General features: G+C 51.2%; 2 protein-coding genes across 3 annotated transcripts in view; both read right to left on the bottom strand.

Moving 5' to 3' along the window:
• Window positions 1-439: 439 nt before the first annotated feature.
• LOC135245527 (B-cell receptor-associated protein 29-like) lies at window positions 440-5824 on the bottom strand. Its single transcript, XM_064318625.1, has 8 exons — window positions 5676-5824; window positions 4466-4572; window positions 3917-4017; window positions 3380-3527; window positions 3017-3152; window positions 2786-2888; window positions 2496-2596; window positions 440-2269 (listed from the first exon to the last, which is right to left on the bottom strand). The coding sequence occupies exons 2-8, from the start codon at window positions 4555-4557 to the stop codon at window positions 2231-2233; spliced, it is 720 nt and encodes a 239-aa protein (XP_064174695.1). The 5' UTR covers window positions 4558-4572; window positions 5676-5824; the 3' UTR covers window positions 440-2230.
• Window positions 5825-6811: 987 nt separating this feature from the next.
• LOC135245513 (solute carrier organic anion transporter family member 1C1-like) overlaps window positions 6812-18995 on the bottom strand; it is a 30237-nt gene continuing 18053 nt past the window's right edge. For both annotated transcript variants that reach the window (XM_064318598.1, XM_064318599.1), the window contains exons 5-15: window positions 18218-18339; window positions 17216-17362; window positions 16869-16967; window positions 15531-15779; window positions 14669-14833; window positions 13449-13644; window positions 12400-12568; window positions 11090-11262; window positions 10627-10691; window positions 9825-9942; window positions 6812-9564 (exon numbers count right to left, since the gene is read on the bottom strand). In XM_064318598.1, coding sequence (XP_064174668.1) covers window positions 9192-9564; window positions 9825-9942; window positions 10627-10691; window positions 11090-11262; window positions 12400-12568; window positions 13449-13644; window positions 14669-14833; window positions 15531-15779; window positions 16869-16967; window positions 17216-17362; window positions 18218-18339 — 1876 coding nt within the window. In that variant the 3' untranslated portion in view covers window positions 6812-9191. The remainder of the gene's footprint in view (window positions 9565-9824; window positions 9943-10626; window positions 10692-11089; window positions 11263-12399; window positions 12569-13448; window positions 13645-14668; window positions 14834-15530; window positions 15780-16868; window positions 16968-17215; window positions 17363-18217; window positions 18340-18995) is intronic.

Below are 18995 nucleotides of genomic sequence, written 5' to 3' on the forward strand. Positions count from 1 at the left end.
AGGTCTGCAAAACGCCTCGGAGCGCTGATCCAGGATCAGTCTCTTCTGTCCTCTATAAGCCAAAAGGCTGAACTGACCACCTTTAGATATGTTTTATAAATGAGGGACCCGGTGTTCTAGAGTTAAATGTCCGCTGTTAAATCAACTCTTAGAGAGAGTACATTTGGTCCCGATCGGACTCGTATGTTCTCGATTACAGCTGAATTTACACCGGACATTTTACTGCACCGGTCCCCAATTAGAGGGACAGAATGAATAACTTGCAGCTGCATCGGATTACAGTGCCAGATTTCAGCACCCGAAGCCTACAGGCTACAAACACAGCGGCGATTTAGCACGCTTGTCAACGGAAACGCGCTGAACCGACACCCATCATCCGTTTCAGACACGCGTTTCGCACGACGCAACGAAACACCGTAATGATCACAGTATTAACACGTTTATTTTCAAACACAACTTTATTTTCTCAAAGAATCCAAAATATGCAATTTATGAAATAAGGAAATGTACACAATTTTTTTTGCATTATTTTGAGGACCTTGTGGAACTCCAGTGGCCCCCCCAGACATTCTTTGAGGGCCCCTGCTATAAGGCACTTCGGTATTGGAGGTCTTCAACCCTCGGTAGTCCATCCACAGGTATAGTGCTAATATTGCTATCAATGTAATAATATTGAGAGTATATACAACAGAGAGGACCAATGCTAGTCTGGGAGAGCCTGGCGGTTTGCTGTGTGTGTCTGTGTCTACAGACGCGGGAAACCAGGTCAGGAAAGTTAACCGTGTGTACAGACCATACTAATCAAGCGCCGAGTCCACAAGGCTCTCCGGGACCAAGGTTATCATCAAAGAACACAAAAGAGCGACCTTTCCGGGTTCATTCCGTACGTTCACGCTGGTACCGGCTGGGCATTCTCGGGCGCTGAAAATTAAGAGAACGCCGCCGCCGCCACTTCCCGCCCGCGATGGTTTCAGCAGCCGACCGCGCGGGAAACAGGAAACGGCGGGCGGAGTCGGACGCGTGTCCGCCCCGTGCTTCCTTCCGGGTTTTCCGCCCGCCCGCCCGCGGCGAACGATCGAAGGGATCGGCGGCGCGCCTCGGAACGCTTGCGCCGGCGGCTCCGCGCTGCGATTCGTCGGGAGTGGCCGTGCGGTTTCCAACAGGTTTTTGATTGGCCGATGAGCTCAGAGCTCAGCTGGGAACAGGAGTGCCCTCAAATTTCAGTCACACAAGTTATACATGGGATTATAAACGTGAGAGAGAGAGAGAGAGGCAGAGAGAGAGAGAGATGGACAGAGAGAGAGAGAGAGAGAGAGAGCTTCAACTTATTCTGAAGCGCTCACCCATGAACCAAACACACCAGTGCAGTTTTCACAGCTTGCTATTTTTTTTTTCCTAAATCAGGTGCATGCACATTGCATTGTGGATATCATTAACGCAGCGGTACACACGCGAATAACAAAATCACAATCGGCGTCAAAAAGAAATAATAAAAGGAAAAAAAAAAAAAAAGAGCGCGGGAAATCGGAGCGACGGAATCGAGCGGGTTCGCGGTCGGTCGATCGCCGCGCGCGTGCGCACCTCAACGGCGAGCCTGAAGCGTCACATGCACAGGAGCGTGCACGAGCGCGTGCGCGTGCTCACAAAACGCGCGGACACACGCGTACGTTTACCATTAACATTTAACGTTTAACTGTAAAAAAACATCATCGTCATCATCCGTAAACAGAACTTTGGAAAACGTCGCGAAGGTCACGGCTATGCGCCATGGCTCGACTTGCTCTGAGACTTAAAACGTAAAAAAACGTTAAAAAAAACAACAAAAAAAACAACAGCTTTCTTCCCGAAACGTTTTGGAAATGTTCGGGAAATTAGACGAGAGGCTGTCTGCTTGTTGGGTCGCAGTGGACTGAGGGTGTTGGCTCGACCTGCTGCTTGTGTGTGTGTGTGTATGTGTGTGTATGTCTGTGTGAGTGTGTGTGTGTGTGTGTGTGTGTGTGTGTGTGTGTTTTTGTGTGTGTCTGTGTGTGTGTGTGTGTGTGTGTGTTTTTGTGTGTGTCTGTGTCTGTGTGTGTGTGTGTGTGTGTGTCTGTGTCTGTGTGTGTGTTGGTCTCGTGCGGGGTTGCAGTACGCATCGGGGCGTAACGGGAGTACGAGACTGACGCGGCCGTCCTGCTTTCCTGTCGCGCGATTGGCTCGCTCGTAGGGGGGCCGCGGGCTACCTCCACCTCTATTGGGCCTTCTTGTCTCCCGCGTCCTCGTGAAGGTTCTGGAAAACAGGAAGTACAGACGTCAACCCAACGCGAGGACCAGCTGATCACGGTGACGTAATGAAGGGGAGGGTTCATAATGGGCGTGTGCCTGTGTAGCGTGTCTGTGATGTGTTTTGTATGGGATTGGCATGCTGTGTGTATGATGGGTGTGGCGTCCATGTATGTAGGATGTTCACGCCTTCACGTGTTCACAGTGTGTGTGTGTGTGTGTGTGGGGCGTACCTGCAGTTTCTGGTGCTCTACCAGGAGCCTGTCGTACTCCTTGGTCAGACCCTCTGTTTGTTTCTTCATTGCCTGCATTTCAGCCTGAGACTTCTTCAGGGCTGCAGAGAGACACACATCTGAGCAAAGCACAGAATACACACACACACACACACACACACACACACTCACACACACACACACACACGCACGCACACACGCACTCACACGCACACACGCACGCACACGCTCACACACTGGTGCCGGTGATCGTCCGTGTGCCACTCGGTCAGGGGAGGAGGATTACCCACCATCCCTTGCGTTCTCCAGGTCCTCCGACAGCTTCTGCACCTCCTTCCTGAGCTCCTGCTTCGCCTCCGCGCTCCCCTTGTCCACCTTGCCGTCCTCCAGAGACTGGGGGGGAGAAAGGAGCGCTGACATCACTCCCTCCTCACCGCCAACTTCTTCCCTCCCCCTCACCGCCAACTTCTCCCCCCCCCCCCCTCCCCACTTCCCCGTTTCCACAGTCCCCCCCCCCTCACCCGTTTCAGAAGTACGTTGTCCTCCATGTACTTCTTGGCCGCTTCGTTGGCTCCGTCCACCTGGGTCTGCAGGGCGGCGCCGTTGAGCAGCGAGGTGGCCAGCTGGCTAATCAGCGTGATGATCCTTCTCAGCACACTGTCTCACACACACACACACACACACACACACACACACACACCCAAAAACACACACACACACAAAATCCGTGAGCCTTGCAAGGTTCATCTTTCAACGCTTGGCATGTCCAACCAAACGCTTTCCCTGAGTTTTAGCACAGAGTCCTCTCCCCTGAGATGCACATTAAGATGAGATGCACGGCTAGCTCAGTACCGCCGCTGGCTGACAGGGGGCGCCGGACTCACAGCCAGAGGAAGAGGGAGAAGCCGGAGATGTAGAGGTTCCTCTGGGCCCGGAACAGCTTCATGTGCAGGTGGTCGAACATGTTGGGGTGCAGCTTGGAGTCCTTGCCCGCCTGCGCCCCCGAATACTTCCGCACCTCCCTCACTGCGTCTGCGGGGGGCGACAGAGAGCCGGTGAGCGCGGGCCCCGCGCGGAAACGCGACCGCGATCCCAGCGCCGCTTCGGACCGCCGCGAACAATCAATTCCCCGTCAGGACCTTCTAAAACAGGCATTCGTCTTTTACTCGCAAAAACGTTCCCCTCCCGTTCCACCATCTTGGTAAGCGGTCTTCTAATTACATATATTCCTTACACTATTTCCTTTTGCCTTCCCGGCGGTTTTAAGCACTTTTCAGGCTCATTAACCTCGGTAAGTACTTGAGAAAGCTCTTTCTGCAATTAGCGCGCCGCAGAGCTCTCAACAAACGCGACCACCATCACGTGACGCAACAACATTAGCCGCGCGGGTCGGGGGGGGGGGGGGGAAATCAGCGGCTCACCGAGGAACAGGACAATGAGGACGATTATCATGGTCAGGAAGCCCTTGTTCCAGAACCCGGAAAGCCTGTTCCAGATGTTCAGCCTGAACACCGACTGCCATCTGGAAAAAAACAAAAAAAAAAAACAAACGCAAAACAGGAAGTAAAGTTAGGGGTATGAAATCTGAAAAAATAAAAAAAGAAATACATCAACAAAAACATTTTTACCTCAACACGAGTAATCGTTTTTCTACTGTAAACTGTCTCAGGGTGTTTGGAAAGGACTTTAAATAAAATAATTATTAATATTATTATTATCAAATTGAGATGCTGCAATTATGAGACAATGCCGAAAGCCTAAAACTACTATTGTGGCTTTATTTTAATAGCTCAAACAAAATCCTGCATGCAATCACATTAGGAGTCCCCAAGGCCAAGATTGAGACACGCTTATATAACAACAAAAATAATGACAACATTAACAATGGCAGTTGTCATTAACATCGGCGTTGTTAATAAAGATACGAATAGCGCTACGGCTGATCATTAATATCCATCACACCGTGGTACCTCTGGGGGGAGACGAAGGGGAGGCAGAGGATGAGGAGGACTCCGATCTCCACGTAGAGGAAGAGGGCCACGGCCGTCCACTGCAGAGTCATACTCACTCAGCGAGTCTGGCAGAAGGAGGGCAAGGGTGAATCGACAGCTAAACAATGAATTTGCAACATTCTCACATTCATTTTGAACTCCGGGCAGGCCAAAACGAAGCATTTTTCCAATCGCAGTCACATTCCCTCTATCCCTGTGCACTGCAAATAGCCACAGATGCCATAGCTGTCACCTCACCACATTTTTTGGTCTGACCTCACCACATTTTTTGGTCTGAACTGGTTTTAAAAGAAAACCACCCTGAGGCTGTCCAGGAGCAAGAGTGAACAGCACTGTTTCAAGAACATTGCTAGTGTTAAAATATCATTTCCCCGGGTCTTTGCATCACCTGACACGGGCTAAAGAGTGAACAGAAACTCAAAACACAACGAGACCCTGTTTCAGACTAATCCCCTAATGCAATCCTCGGTTAGCTGACAAGCCTGAACAAAGTTCATTGAAGAGATCCCTTGCTTGGTATTGCATCAGTGGAAATTCATCATTCGTTTACCACATCGTGCCGCCGGCCAAAAAAAAATGGTAGCAGGCTAGATATACAGTTGAACATCCGATCCTGTTCATTGATTAAGGTGAGGTGCAAGCACCCTGAGTAGGTCCAAGAAGACTAGGTAGGCAGTGACGTAGACTATGTGACATTACAGTACATCCATCAGTACAAGCATTGTGTCATTATTCCCAATTAACAAATATATGACCAATTCCAATTAGCTTGATTGGAAAGAACGCTACTTTGTTGGTAGGTTAACGTTATTCGTGCTACTCGCAAGCTACTTCAGAGTTTACTTCCGTTTTCGCCTCCACTTTCACATATCCTGGTTTGGCCAGGTCCTCTTTGCTGTTGAGGTTCGCTCGCCGCTACTAAGCTAACTGTACACTAGAATGTATTGTTAGCGTTTAAACAGCAAGCCACATAACAATACGTTTCTATAAAGTAACGCTGGCTGGCAACTTAAGTGAAGTTCGAGACGTCATGATGAAACCAAACTAGCGCAGAGCATCCTGACAAAGTTCATAACGACTTCGTTTTCAAGAACGCGCGCTAATTTTAAATTCGCTAGTTAACTACCAGAATTTAGGTTAGTTAAAGAAAACTTGACGACATACATACCTCCTGTTCACTATTTTCAAGAAGGATGCTGAAAGCGTAATAAAAGCGTCTGCCACCACAGCCTAGCTAAATTCGCACAGCTTCCTCCTCCAGTAGCAGCGCGAAATAAGCCACGGAAGTGGAAAATTAGTTCCGGCTACGATCAGGGCGGGACAATTGAAAATAAAAGTAACGGATTAGATTCTGACTCAATAAAAGTGTGGTAAAATTGATTATTCAGAATGACAGCTGAGTAAATCTAACGCGTTTTCCCTAGGAATCATTGCTGGGGCTTTAACTGCTGCATGTTCAGCCTACTGTACGTTAGGAATGACCAGTCTTTCCCTCATACAAAAGATTCTCACTCAAACAATTGCCTTGCCTATAAATCAGGCGTGTCCATTGGATTTGTATGTCAGCCTCTGTAGGTTCAAATCCCACGTTTGTGCTGATGCGCTGATAAGCTTTTCCGCTGTTGCGGGAGGGTGATTTACCCATGAGCACCAAGCTTGTCGGACAGCCATAACGAAGCAGACTGTTGCAGAGCCGACAGATAACTGTATTCACCCGAGCAGAATTTTAGCAGTGCTTCCTCTGCTCATTCGGCTCCTACCGACTGTAGCGTGAACTGTGACGGATGGGCTTTCGAGCACCGAGCTGTGGACCGGCTCCAAGCGCAAGCGTGCTGACAACACTCAGTCAACAACTGTGGGTTCAGTCCTCTCAAACGGCATTAGCGATGCCCGCCCCCCCGCCAGGTTTTCAGTAGCTGGTGTAAGGGAGAGAAGGTTCATTTTTGACGGACTGACAGTTTAATAAATGTAAATAAATAGTGACTGTCTATTAGCACTCTTGTGTGAAAGACTGAGCATACAGGAACAACACAAATAGGGGAGTGTGCGGTACTATAATGTACGCCTTCATGTTCTGCCGTCTCTCAGATACACAAACCCACCACAGGATTCATGTTAGGTTGGCTGAACAACGCCTACACCGAAGCCCAAACACGCTGTAAGGGCCTTGAATATTAGCAGCTGTCAATATCAATAATGTTCAACTGCCAACATGAACGAGTCGGAAACCTTGCAGGCAGGCACAGAAATTCAAATATTTCAGACAGACAAACCGTGCGACAAATAAAGAAGCGCTCAACAAGGTCGGTTTGGTGACAAAACTTTATGTACTGAAATCAAAGTGTATCAGGAGGCATAACAGTGTCTTAGTATACAATACGAGTTAACAATACAATGAGGTAATGCACAGGTCATACACTGCACAAATGACTGCTCCCAAGAGCATCGGCGACCGCTTCTTGTACGACTTCCTGTACAACTTTCTTCTTCCAGAATCCAGGTAGGTAGCATGATTTCAAAGTACAACAAATTAGTAAATTGGCAAAGTTTAAATGTACAGGATAAATATAAAAATATACAAAAGGGCGAGGGTACATACAAAATACAATTTATAAAATATAAAAAAAACGTCTTCCTATAGGAACCACCTTCCTATATCGATCTCAGATCACATATAAAAACGTCAGACAGGATTATTAGAGGAAATTCTCAACCAACTGGCCCAAATCTAGAACTTTGGTGGTTCGTCAAAGGCAATTTTCTGCAAGGTATGTAACCAGAGGGGACAACGTTGCATTTTCATGACGTCGGCCTAAAAATCTTATGACAACGTTTGCTACAGGTCCGCAGGGACCGGTCTTAGGTGCTTGAGTGTCTTCAGGTTTTCTACCTGAGGTATGTTCAACTACACAAATGTTTGCTAATACGCTTAAATGCTTCCTTTACTTCCGCCAACTCGGAGAGCTCAAAAACAAATACTGGCGACCCGACGGATCTAGCTACTGTAGCTATACGCATGCAACAGGGAAAAATGGCACTACGTCACACTTCGGAATGAACACTATTGTAACCGGAAGGTAGTTCCTCATCGCTGTTTTTTCATCAGGGTCAGCCGCTAGCCTTCAGCGCTACAGCACAAGTCGCTCTAGCACTAGCAGGCTAGTCACTTTAGCGCTAGCACGCTAGTCGCTTTAGCTCTAGCACGCTAGTCCCTTTAGCGCTAGCACGCTGGTCCCTTTAGCGCTAGCACGCTAGTCGCTTTAGCGCTAGCGCGCTACTGCGCACCTCCGAGTCAGGAGGACCAGGGTCGTTCCCCAACGTTCTCCGCTCTCCGGGGGGGAAGCATGTAGCGAGGAAACTACGGGCCTGGTTTACCAAGAACATAAGCGTCAGCGAAACCTTTCAGCGCGCGCAAAACTACTGACGCAACCGAACGAATTGCTGCGAAACAAATACCCTGACCGATCGCCGGTCGCGTCGTTGGTTTTGCGCGCGCTAGAAAGGTTCTGCGCGCGCGTGAGGTCTTAGCAAAGTCGAACCCGATGCGCTTCACAGCGCTACATCGAGCTATCTCGCTCAAGCTGGGTAGCGAGCCGCCGTCGCAGCTTCGCAAAAGGCTTGCATCATCGCTTCAATTACCCTTCTCCCTCGAGCTGTGCTTAGCGTGTGTGGATCCAGTAAAAATCCATCTGGCATTAATTATTCAGACACTTCCACATATTTATTAACTGCTCTCGTGGCCGTAGGCTACCGGCCCCGACCGCGCGCTACGTTTGCAGAGAGGCTCCGCGGAACGCTAAATCGCTCGGCCGATTCCAAGTTCAGGCGCGGCGCTTTCGTGCGCGAGCGTTAGCGGTTTTTGCGCCGCGGCGCGGACCCGACGCCGGGGCCTATGAGGAAACAGGAAGCAGGAACAGCTCACTAAACCGACTGCACCAAAACGGCAGGATAGTTGTGCAGTTTCATAAAAAAGACTATCACAAGGGACTACTGCTGAGGTAAAAACTCTTTTTTTCTTTCGTTTTTTTTTTGTTTTTTTTTTTTACACAAACCTTTCGATAATTCTTGTTAATGAAACTGAATACAAAAAACTTCTTTGCTACAAAGACTTCATTTTTTCTCTCTCTGGTAAAACACACCATGTACATTCAAGAAGTATGAATGATATCAAAAGAACGGTTTTATTTCACATGATCTACAGGGTAAACTGAGTTAGTTTGTGCTCTGAGAGTTTGCTTGACAGTGACCGGGTTTTCAGAGTTTGTGTGTGTGCGCGCGCGCGTGTGTATTTGCATGTGCGCGTGTGTGTGAGTGTGTGCATGCGCACGCATGTGTGTGTATGTATGTGTGCTCACGTGGGTGTGTGTGAGAGTGTGTGTGTGTGTGTGTGTGTGTGAGAGTGTGTGGGTATGTGTGTGTGTGTGTGTGTGTGTGTGAGTGTGTGTACGCCTGTGTGCGTGTGTGGCAGACCTGGGTCAGATACGAATTTGTTTTGGATTTCTGTGCTCTATTGATATTGATCTCGCCTGGTGTAACTGAGCCTAATTTGAGTGTATTTAATTGGTTCCAATGCACCAGACAAGATCAGTAAAGCGTCGAAAAAGTATTTGAATTCGAAACGCGTACGCATTTGCCCCAGGTCTGGTGCGCGGGGCGGGGGGGGGGGATGCCCTGCGCGTGCGTGTCACAGCCTCGTCTCCCTGTCGGGGTCGCGGTCCGAGTTCCGCGCGGGCGGCGGCGGCTGGTGCTCCGCGGTCTGAGCGGCGTGCCCGTCGCGGTCGGGGGCGTGGGCATCGCCGTCAGGGGTGTGCACGTAGCCGCCGGGAGTGTGCGCGTCTCCGTCGGGGGCGTAGGCGTCGCCGTCGGGGGCGTGCGCCAGGCGCTCGCAGTGCAGAGACCCCGCCTCCTCCTTCTTCAGCGGCTCCACCTCCGAGCCGCCGTTGGTCAGGGCCGCGCCCTCCTCCTTCTGCAGGTGCTTCTGCAGCAGCAGGAAGCCCGGGACGCACAGGAAGAAGGAGAAGGTCCGCAGGCCCAGGGACAGGCCCAGGTACGCTATCCTGAGGGAGGGAGGGAGAGGGAGAGGGAGGGAGGGGAAGAGAGGGAGGGAGGGGGAGAGGGAGAGTGTGAAGGGCAGAATAGCATGACCTGTCATTTACTAGAACAAAGGCTGTCTTTGTTAGGGGAGCACCTGGCAACTGAAGGAAGAAGAATGTAACTTCATCGCTTAGGAGATTCCTGCAAGCCTCTCTCCCTAGGCAAGGCTATGGCTAGTTTCTGAGGCTGGGCTATGAGCACAGTGACTGTGTTTTGGGGGTACCTGTAGGCCGTGGTGTTATAGATCCTGCAGGCCCCTCTCCCTCCACACCTCTTGTGGCCCCACTTCAGGCACGTGGTGTCAATGATAGCACCAAAGTATATTGGGGCTGGGATTCCAGCTGTGGAATCATAATGCAGAGGCCGTCAGTTAAACAGAACGGACACACAGGCACAGACTCAGAGGCACAGACACACAGGCACAGACATAAAGGCACAGACACAGAGGTACAGACACGCACAGACACACACAGGCACAGACACACAGAAGCACAGACACACAGAGGGCGTGTTATGCAAGAGGTACAACCAAAGACACAGAGGCACCATTGAAAGACATTGACCCAGCAAGATGGGCTGTGCTCTCACATACAATAAGACAAGCACTTGTTTGGATGAACCAAGCATTTTCAAATGGATGACTTAATGGTTGTATTGATTGACTGACCGACCCCTGTGGGTCAGATTGGTTCAGTTTGACACACTAATTGCCTTTTCCTTGTATGCGTGTATATATAACTATCTGGACAGTGATAGAGTTTTTGTTTTGGCTCTGTACTCCAGCACATTGGATTTCAAACGAAACAACGAACACGAACATAATCTGTCCAATTACTTTCGATCCCCTAAAATGGGGAACTCCGTATAAAAAGGGCTGTAATTCCTACACGGATCACAGGACATGGACGCAAACGCCCCTAAATCAAAGCTACACCTCACATTAAAGAGCAGCCCGTCCGTAGCCGGCATGGTGTGAATAATGTGTGTGTGTACAGCGCACGTCCCCTGAGGGCGACGAGGCTCACCGAGGGTTCGGATGGTCAGCGTGTGCACTCCCAGCGCGAGGGACTTCAGCTCCGGCTGGATGCTCCTGCGCGGAAACAGCGGTCGCGCGAGGCCGTTAGCTACGGCGTCGGCGGCGGCGGCTGGCGAGCAACAGCATCGAGGCGTGCGCGCTAGCGATGCGCCTAGCGCTAAGGACTAGCATGCAGAAAACAGGGAGGACACTTCGCAGGCAGTGCTAGCGCTACGCTAAAGGACTAGCGCTAGCGCTGAAGGACTAGCGTCTAGAGCTAAGGACCACGCTAAGTAAAGTGACTAGCGCGCTAGCGCTAAAGGGACTAGCGTGCTAGAGCTAAAGCGACTAGCGTGCTAGCGCTAAAGGGACTAGCGTGCTAGAGCTAAAGCGAGTAGCGTGCTAGCGCTAAAGTGACTAGCGTGCTAGCGCTAAAGCGACTTGTGCTGTAGCGCCGAAGGCTAGCGGCCGACCTGATGAGCAGCATGTAGCCGGGCGTCCCGCCCAGCGAGATGACGAAGGAGCTGACGACGGACAGCGCCAGGAAGTAGGGGAAGATCTGGCCGCAGCCCTCCCGGTCCGGGCAGTGCCCCAGGGCGGCCGAGTGGTTCCCGGGTCCCCTCACGCAACGGCAGTCCTCAAAAACCTGGGGGGGGGATGGGGGGGGGGGACACCGAGCTGAGTCACGGTCGCATCAGACAGAGCCTCAGCCGAGGCTACTGACACTGACTCACATTACATTACATTCATTAGACGCTTTTGCCCAAAGCTACGTACAGTAAGAGCATACCGAAGGTCACTGGAACAACTAAAGAACACGAGTCCGATATGGCGCAATACTCATTATTATCACAGGTATCCGTAGCAAGAACATTACTTCAAAATGTATTGCCAAAGCAGTCCCTTTTCTGCAACATATTCCTAATCCGTTGAAATGCGATATATTTTGAAGGCCGGAAAGAGCTGCACTTCACAATATATGCGATAATGTACAAATTATGGATGCATTCATATCCTGCAATATATTTTTTATCAAAAATGAATTTTTCAGCTATTTTTTATTTGTTTGTTATATTCATATTTTTTTCAATAAATTGTCCAAAACAAGTTCAACATATATTGCAATATATTACTTTCTGTAAGGGCAGCACAAAATTCATGGTCTAGCACAGCTCTCTCTTTCCGATTCAGCATTTTATTTTAAAGGAATCAGCCGTTCGCTTTGCATCAAATATTTGAAACGAAGGCTGCTCTCTGTCTCTCTCTCTCACCATGTTCCTCTCTCTCTATCTCTCTCTCCTTCTCTTCTCTCCCCCTCCCCCTCCCCCCTCCTCCCCCCTCTCTCCTCCCTCGCTCCTCCTCCCTCCCCCCTCTCTCCGCTCTCTCTCTCCCCCTCCTCTCTCTCCCTCCCCCCTCTCTCCTCTCTCTCTCTCTCCTCCCCCTCCCTCTCTCTCTCTCTCCTCTCTCTCCCTCTCTCTCCCCTCCCGTGTTCCTCCCCTCTCTCTCTCTCCTCTCATCCTCTCCCCTCCCTCCCCCTCTCTCTCTCCTCTCTCTCTCTCTCCAGTGTCTCTCTCTCCCTCCCTCCTCTCTCCTCTCTCTCTCTCTCCTCTCTCCCTCCCTCTCTCCCCCCTCTCTCTCTCTTTCTCTCATGTCTCTCTCCCCCTCTCCTCTCTCTCTCTCTCTCTCTCTCTCAGTCGTCTCTCTCCCCCCCTCTCTCCTCCTCCTCTTCTCTCTCCTCCCCTCTCTCTCTCTCACTCCCTCCCGGTGTCTCTCTCTCTCTCACCGTGCTCCTCCCCGATCCGCGTTGCGACTGGCAGCCCGCCAGGCAGGGCGAGACGTACGTTATGGCGCCGGCGCCGCCGCACACCGGGTCCCAGTCCTTTCCCGAGCACGGGCAGCCGGCGTTGCAGTCTGCAAACAGCGACCTCTCATGGTAAGAAATTCCATCCACTCTTTTTTTTTTTGCGTTCGTATATATATGAAAAAAGGAGACAATAAACCAGCAATTAGTCACTAACATCTACCAGATTGTGAAGTCAAATGGAGGAGAAAAAAAAAACCACTAAATGTAGATGACATTTTCTAGAACGGACCTCCGTAAGTGGTGCATAATAGCTTCACGAGCAACACACAACTTTTATAAGCACCACATCAAAAATGAATAAATGATTATGCCAATAACCGCACGGCTATTTACGGTTATTGACGTCGACATTACACATGGAAATCTCTGCGGCACCACATCTCAATGTATCTTCGGCTGCTGCCACTGGCGTTAATTCATGAGAGTCTGTTCTGCTACGCTCATGTGACTTGGCACAGCGCGACGGCGCGCATCAGAACGAAAGTCACCTTTATGCCAACGCTACAACCATTTGTATCGAGTCAGCGGCGGCCCGACCTAGCCCCCGAAAAAAGCCCCCTGTGAATTCCGGCAGGACGCAAACTCGCAGAGTCACCCTCTCTCTGGAACGAGTCCCGCCAGCCGCCAGCTATTCGTACATTTTGCCAGTGCAGCGGGTCTGCAAACTGACCAATCACCAATGAGAATTCCCTGTCAGCTGACGCCTGACTGCTGGGCTCTGGCAGAGTACGGTGCTGTGTTCCAAACTGCGTACTCGTGTTCTATCTAGAGCGTAATGGGCAGGATCGCACCGCTCTAGACAGAACGCAAGTGTGCACTTTGTAACACAGCACCAGACTTTAACCAAAGCCTGACAAGTCAGGTGTCAGCTGACAGGGAATTCCCATTGGTGCACTGGTGCACTGGAGCGCCGCTGATTGGCCCGGTGAAGGCAGGCCCGGCGGAGGCGGGGCTTCATGCGGACCTACCCCTGGTAGGACACGGTGATGCCGGCCACCCTGGAGTTCTCGCAGCCCATGGCGAAGAAGAAGAGCGACAGGAAGTAGCCCAGCAGCGACGTCCCGAAGGCCAGCTTGGCCGCTCCCATGATGCTCAGCTTCAGCTTCTTCATGACCACGCCCCCCAGGAACATCCCCAGGGCCACGGCGGGGATATTGACGGCTCCTGCGGTGACGGAAACACCTGTTCAACGGACGCCTTCCCCGGTTGGGCGGGGGGGGGGGGGGGGGTGGGGGGTGGGGGGTTAGGGGGCGAACAATCGCTATTCGGGCGGGGCTGGGGATCAAAAGGCCAGCCTTCCTCGCCGACGACAGAAAAACATCTTTTGATGGTGTGAGAAAGCATTGTGTTCTCAGGCCCCCTGGGTCCTCCGCTCACACAGGGGGGTGGGGGGTTAGGGGGTTAGCCGCGCGATCGCTTAAACAGAGGCGTCCGGCTTCCGCGCGGCGGCGGCGGCGGCAACGGCAACGACCCCCCCCCCTTCACAACGCTTCTCCCGCGGCGCGCTAGGTCGCTCGCGTCCGAAGATCAAAAGGGGGGCCAGCTGCCCGACGAGCCCCCCTCTTCTTCTTCGCCGGGGCCTCCGAGCCCCGGGCGTTTCCTCTTAAGAAAATAAAACTCGCCGCTTCGCGGAACGCGTCCCCGCGCCAGACGGCTAATTCACAGCGCAGATGTCTGCTTTCACAGCCAGCACGTGATTTACATATTCCCTCATTACATATGCGCACTCGTGTACAGTCGTAGCAGACTCTATAGGTAACATAACAGTGTGTGTGCTAACTGTAGCTGAATGAGAGCCTCTTCTTAAAATACAATGCAACTTCCAAAAAACGGAAATAAAGTATTCAATCCAATTCAAATTCTATTATTATTTTACACAATTATAGTAAATGGTAAATGGACTGCATTCATATAGCGCTTTTATCCAAAGCGCTTTACAATTCATGCCTCTCATTCGCCAGAGCAGTTAGGGGTTAGGGGCCAGGTGTCTTGCTCAAGGACACTTCGGCACGCCCAGGGCGGGGTTTGAACCGGCAACCCTCCGACTGCCAGGCAACCGGTCTTACCTCCTGAGCTATGTCGCCCCATTATAGAGGTAAGAGACCAAATCTGTGAATATAATGAATACTGTACACCGAAGAGCTGAATGCCGTCAGTAGACAGGGGAAGCGAAGGCGATCTGGCGTACCCATTAGGAAGTTGGCTTTGGACGCCGACTGCCCGTAGTGCTGCTCGATGTATTTGGGTTTGTAGGTCACCATGCCGATGAGGGAGTTGAACTGGATGACGGTGACGCAGAGGTAGGTGAAGTACACCGGGTTTCCCATCAGGCTCTTCAGCGACGGGATGAACTCTGACAAGGGGGAAGGGAGAGAGCGACGGTCACCTTCGCCGCCACCTTTGCTGTCGTCGGCGTACGGATTCATGAAAGCCAAGAGAGCATGCAAACCGGCCACCAGAAACCTCCGTCTTTAACGCTGCCCGGGATTCCGCAATGCTCATTTTTCTGCAGGTCTGTAGCAACTGAGCACGCTTTCCTTTATTTGAGCAAGGACCACCTATAAATCTATATGTCCATAAAAATGACAGGTAGCAAGAAATCACAGCATGCGCAGATTTTTTTGCTGACAGTTTTAAACCTTTGAAGAGAAGGTTTATCGGAATGTTTATTTTTTGCTAAATTCTTATGCAGTGTTCTAGAACCTGTAGTGATTGTGACATCAGCATTAGAATGTTCAGCTAAGAGCATTCTAGTGATTGTGACATCGGCATTAGAATGTTCAGCTAAGAGCATTCTAGTGATTGTGACATCGGCATTAGAATGTTCAGCTAAGAGCATTCCAGTGATTGTGACATCGGCATTAGAATGTTCAGCTAAGAGCATTCTAGTGATTGTGACATCAGCATTAGAATGTTCAGTGAAGAACATTCCGATCCCATATTTGGTGATGTGACGCCTTAAAGGGTTAAATGGTGAATCTTTGTGTCTGTGCCTTGTGTCTGAGTGAGACACGGAGCAGACAGCCCTGGCGGCGGGGGGGGGGCTGTACCTTTAGCCATTTCCAGGAGGCTGGCGGCCTCGCCGGGCCGATACTTCTGCCCCAGGTGCGAGGAGCCCTTGACGAAGCGCGCCTGCCCGGGGGAGCGGCGGGAGTGGTGCCGGGCCGCCGGCGCGGGCAGCGACTTGGGCAGGAACCAGAAGGGGATGGCCGACAGGAGGGTGATGATGCCCGCGACGATGTAGCCCAGCCACCAGGCGCCCACCCAGCGAGCGTCGCTGGGGGTGATCGTCACGCTGTCTGTCGGGGGGGGGGGGGGGGGGGGGGGGGGAGAGGACACGCAGAGCAAAGCATGCTGGGAAGAGAGCTCACAGTGCGGGGGGAAGAAGGAGGAGCAGATGGGAGACAGCGGAGAACAAAGCATAGAGAGAAAATGTGGAGTCTGCAGCAGGGAAAGACCCCGAGGCATGCTGGGAGAAAGAGTACAGAGAGGCTGAACACCAAACTACAAATCCTAATTAGGGCAGGAAATCTGGCTTTTATACTAACATAGAAGTAAAAGAGATGGGATGCTCTCTGAAAAACAAAGAGACTGTTCATTTTACATTCATTTATAGGTGTATCTATTTATTCTCTGAATATCACAACGTATCACCTAGAAACCTTTGAAGAGCAGGTTTTTGGAATGTCTTTTCAAAATTCTTAGTCAGTGTTCTAGAACTCCGCTGCTTTCAGTTACAGGTAGTGATTGTGACATCAGCGTTAGAATGTTGAGGTAAGAACATTCTAATCACACATTCGTGATGTTGCACCTTAAAGGGTTAATCGGTGTTTCCCATTCCAGTGCAAGAGGTCTTCATGAGAATAACCGCGCTCAACAGAACCGGCCAATCACGATGACTAAGCCCGGCGGCCATTTTTATATTCGAGCAAGTGGGTCAGCATTTAGAGGAAGCGACAAGGGGGTGGACGAATGGAGCACGGGCAGCTGTTCTCCGTTCTGCGAAGCCACGGGTCCGCGTCGAGGCCGAAACAAACGCGTCTCCGCAGGGCAGCGCGCGTTAAGACTGAGCAGCTGCGAATCTGGAGGAAGACGATAGCGCGTTCGGAGGTTCGTTCAAACCCCGCCTGCATGCGAGGTCTGAAAGACACAACCCGGACCCAGCCTGCGTTAAGAGACGACTGGACAGCGTGGATAAAGCGCAAATGTCATTGACACTCGCCGAGGAAGGCCGTTCGAAGACTCGGCACGGACGTGTCTAAGGTTACAGAGACCGAGGTAGCAAGCTGACGGAAGCCTCCACACGCAGGGCTAGTTAACGTACTGAGGTGTAGGCTGGCCTCCACAAGGTAACCAGTTTCAGTCTAAACTCTCATATCTGGACTCACCCATATCTACAAAGCCAATGTCCACGTAGAGCTTGGCACAGAGCGACCCCAGCAGGTAGCCGAACACGGGGCCGATGATGGACACGGTCTGAACACAGCCTGGCGGCGAAGAACGAGAGATGGGAGGAGGAGAAGAATTAGACACGGCGTAAAACGCAGCAAAACAAAACAGCGGTACAGGGTTATTTTCTTTCTCTCTTAAAACATACTGTAGTTATAATCGGCCGATTCTCGAACCGTGCAAGTGCACGCAGACGTGAGTAAGAGGAAGACCCCCCGAGAGCAATTAGCGTCTTAAAGTTCGGGGCGGGGGGGGAGACGTCTCGGGGGAAAAGGAGCGCGCTTACCGATGTAGAAGGCGGCGTTGTCCTCCTGGGCGAAGTCGTCGATGTACGATATCCCCAGCGGCTGGACGGGGGTCTCGCCGATCCCGCGCAGGACGTTCCCCAGGAAAACGTAAAACCACATGGAGAGGCTGGACTCTCGCTCGCACCCTGGCAAAAAGGGGGGGGGGGTGGGGGGGTGAAGGGGAGGGGGGGGGGAAGGGAGGTAATTGTAAAAAACGACAACAAAACACGCGAATTCTCTTTCGGACATGTCAGACGACAGCCGCGTCGCTGACTCCCTTGTGAAGGCTCGACTAAAGCGGGCCCCCATACGCTAAAAACGTTCACGTCCCCCCCCCCCCCCCAGCGAGGAGCGCTCCTTGCAGTCCCTTGCGGCTGCTGCCGTGTGAAACATCCCAGGCGGGGAGTTCAGTCAGCATAATCCCGCCCTCGTCCACAATTAAACGTCAGTGGTTTCGTTTCGTTTTGTTTTGTTTTTTTCGCTTTTCTTCACTAACATTCAAATTTAAGGACGGGTGTCGATCGAATCCGAGCCCCCCTGCCATTCACTCCTACACCGCGCTGCTTTCTCAAAGCTTATGGCCGGGAAAGTCCGATTCAGATTCTCAGAATGGATCCATGCTCTGTCGCTACATATCGGACAGTAATATCCACAGGCCATTTTAACCAAGCTTGTTAAACTTGGGAAATCGCGTGATGGAAACTACCATTTTAGGCACTTTAGGCTACTTTAGGCTAATGGACAACGTATTTCTTCATGCGATTTTTGTGTCAGAGCTCAGTGAATGCCGAAATTATTAATGCCACTCATTTGGAAAATGCTCTTATCCGGGGTAACCTACAATTTGAGAGAATGTGAGCACTCATCCATTTTACGCTATTAAGTACGACAACACAGGCACCATAGAAAAGAAACTGAAGCCCCTCCCCCCTCCCTCCTCCCCCCGCCCCCCCCACAGTTAGAAGACCAATCAAGGAGCGCTGAGGGGCGTGGCCTCCTACCTGCACTGGGCATGACATGGGCCGAGTCACCTGCGGGCAGAGGGTCAGGTGAGCTCGCTGGACACGGAGAGAGGATATTGGTTGAGTTCACGGACGATCTAACTGACGTTTCGAACTTATAGCTGCGTACAAAACGGCAACGGCCAGGGTTTAGCGTCACGGGGAAGAGGGGAGAGAGCGTTTTTTGCACACACAGACACACACGCAAGACAGAGCTGAGAAACGGCTAGCATGGGGGGGTTCAAGCCAGGAAATACATTCCCCCCCACTCCCCACCACCACCCCCCAATCCACCCATCCACCCACCCCACCCAAACCCGCATCCGTTCAACCAATCATCTTACTTCCGCGAACACTTAGGAATTCCATTCATGCCACATCCTGACAGGCCTCACTGAAGCGGACTCATTTTCTCAAATTCGTCTCCATACATCTCTTTGCCGCCTCAGCTTCTCGCGAAAAAAAGGCCCACATTTTCGTACGCAATTATTATTATTATTATTACGCGACGCTCGCGGAATATTAATCGCAAGCAGTCGTCTACGGCGACGTTGAAAGCCAACGCTTTTTTGGCGTACTGCTGGAGGAAATAATTAAATCCCCTGTATATAAAATAACTGACAGAGCAACCGCTGGGCCAGATTGATTCTTAATGACCGGTTTTGTAGGAACAGACCAGTCGAAAGAATCACAAAACAAAAAAGGCAGTTTTTTTTTTTTTTGAAGCGATGCTCTTTCGAACCTACGGCTGGAGACTTCGGGCCCTCATCAGCCTCTC

This window comes from Anguilla rostrata, chromosome 19 (assembly GCF_018555375.3).
Source record: "Anguilla rostrata isolate EN2019 chromosome 19, ASM1855537v3, whole genome shotgun sequence".
Classification (NCBI taxonomy): Eukaryota; Metazoa; Chordata; class Actinopteri; order Anguilliformes; family Anguillidae; genus Anguilla; species Anguilla rostrata.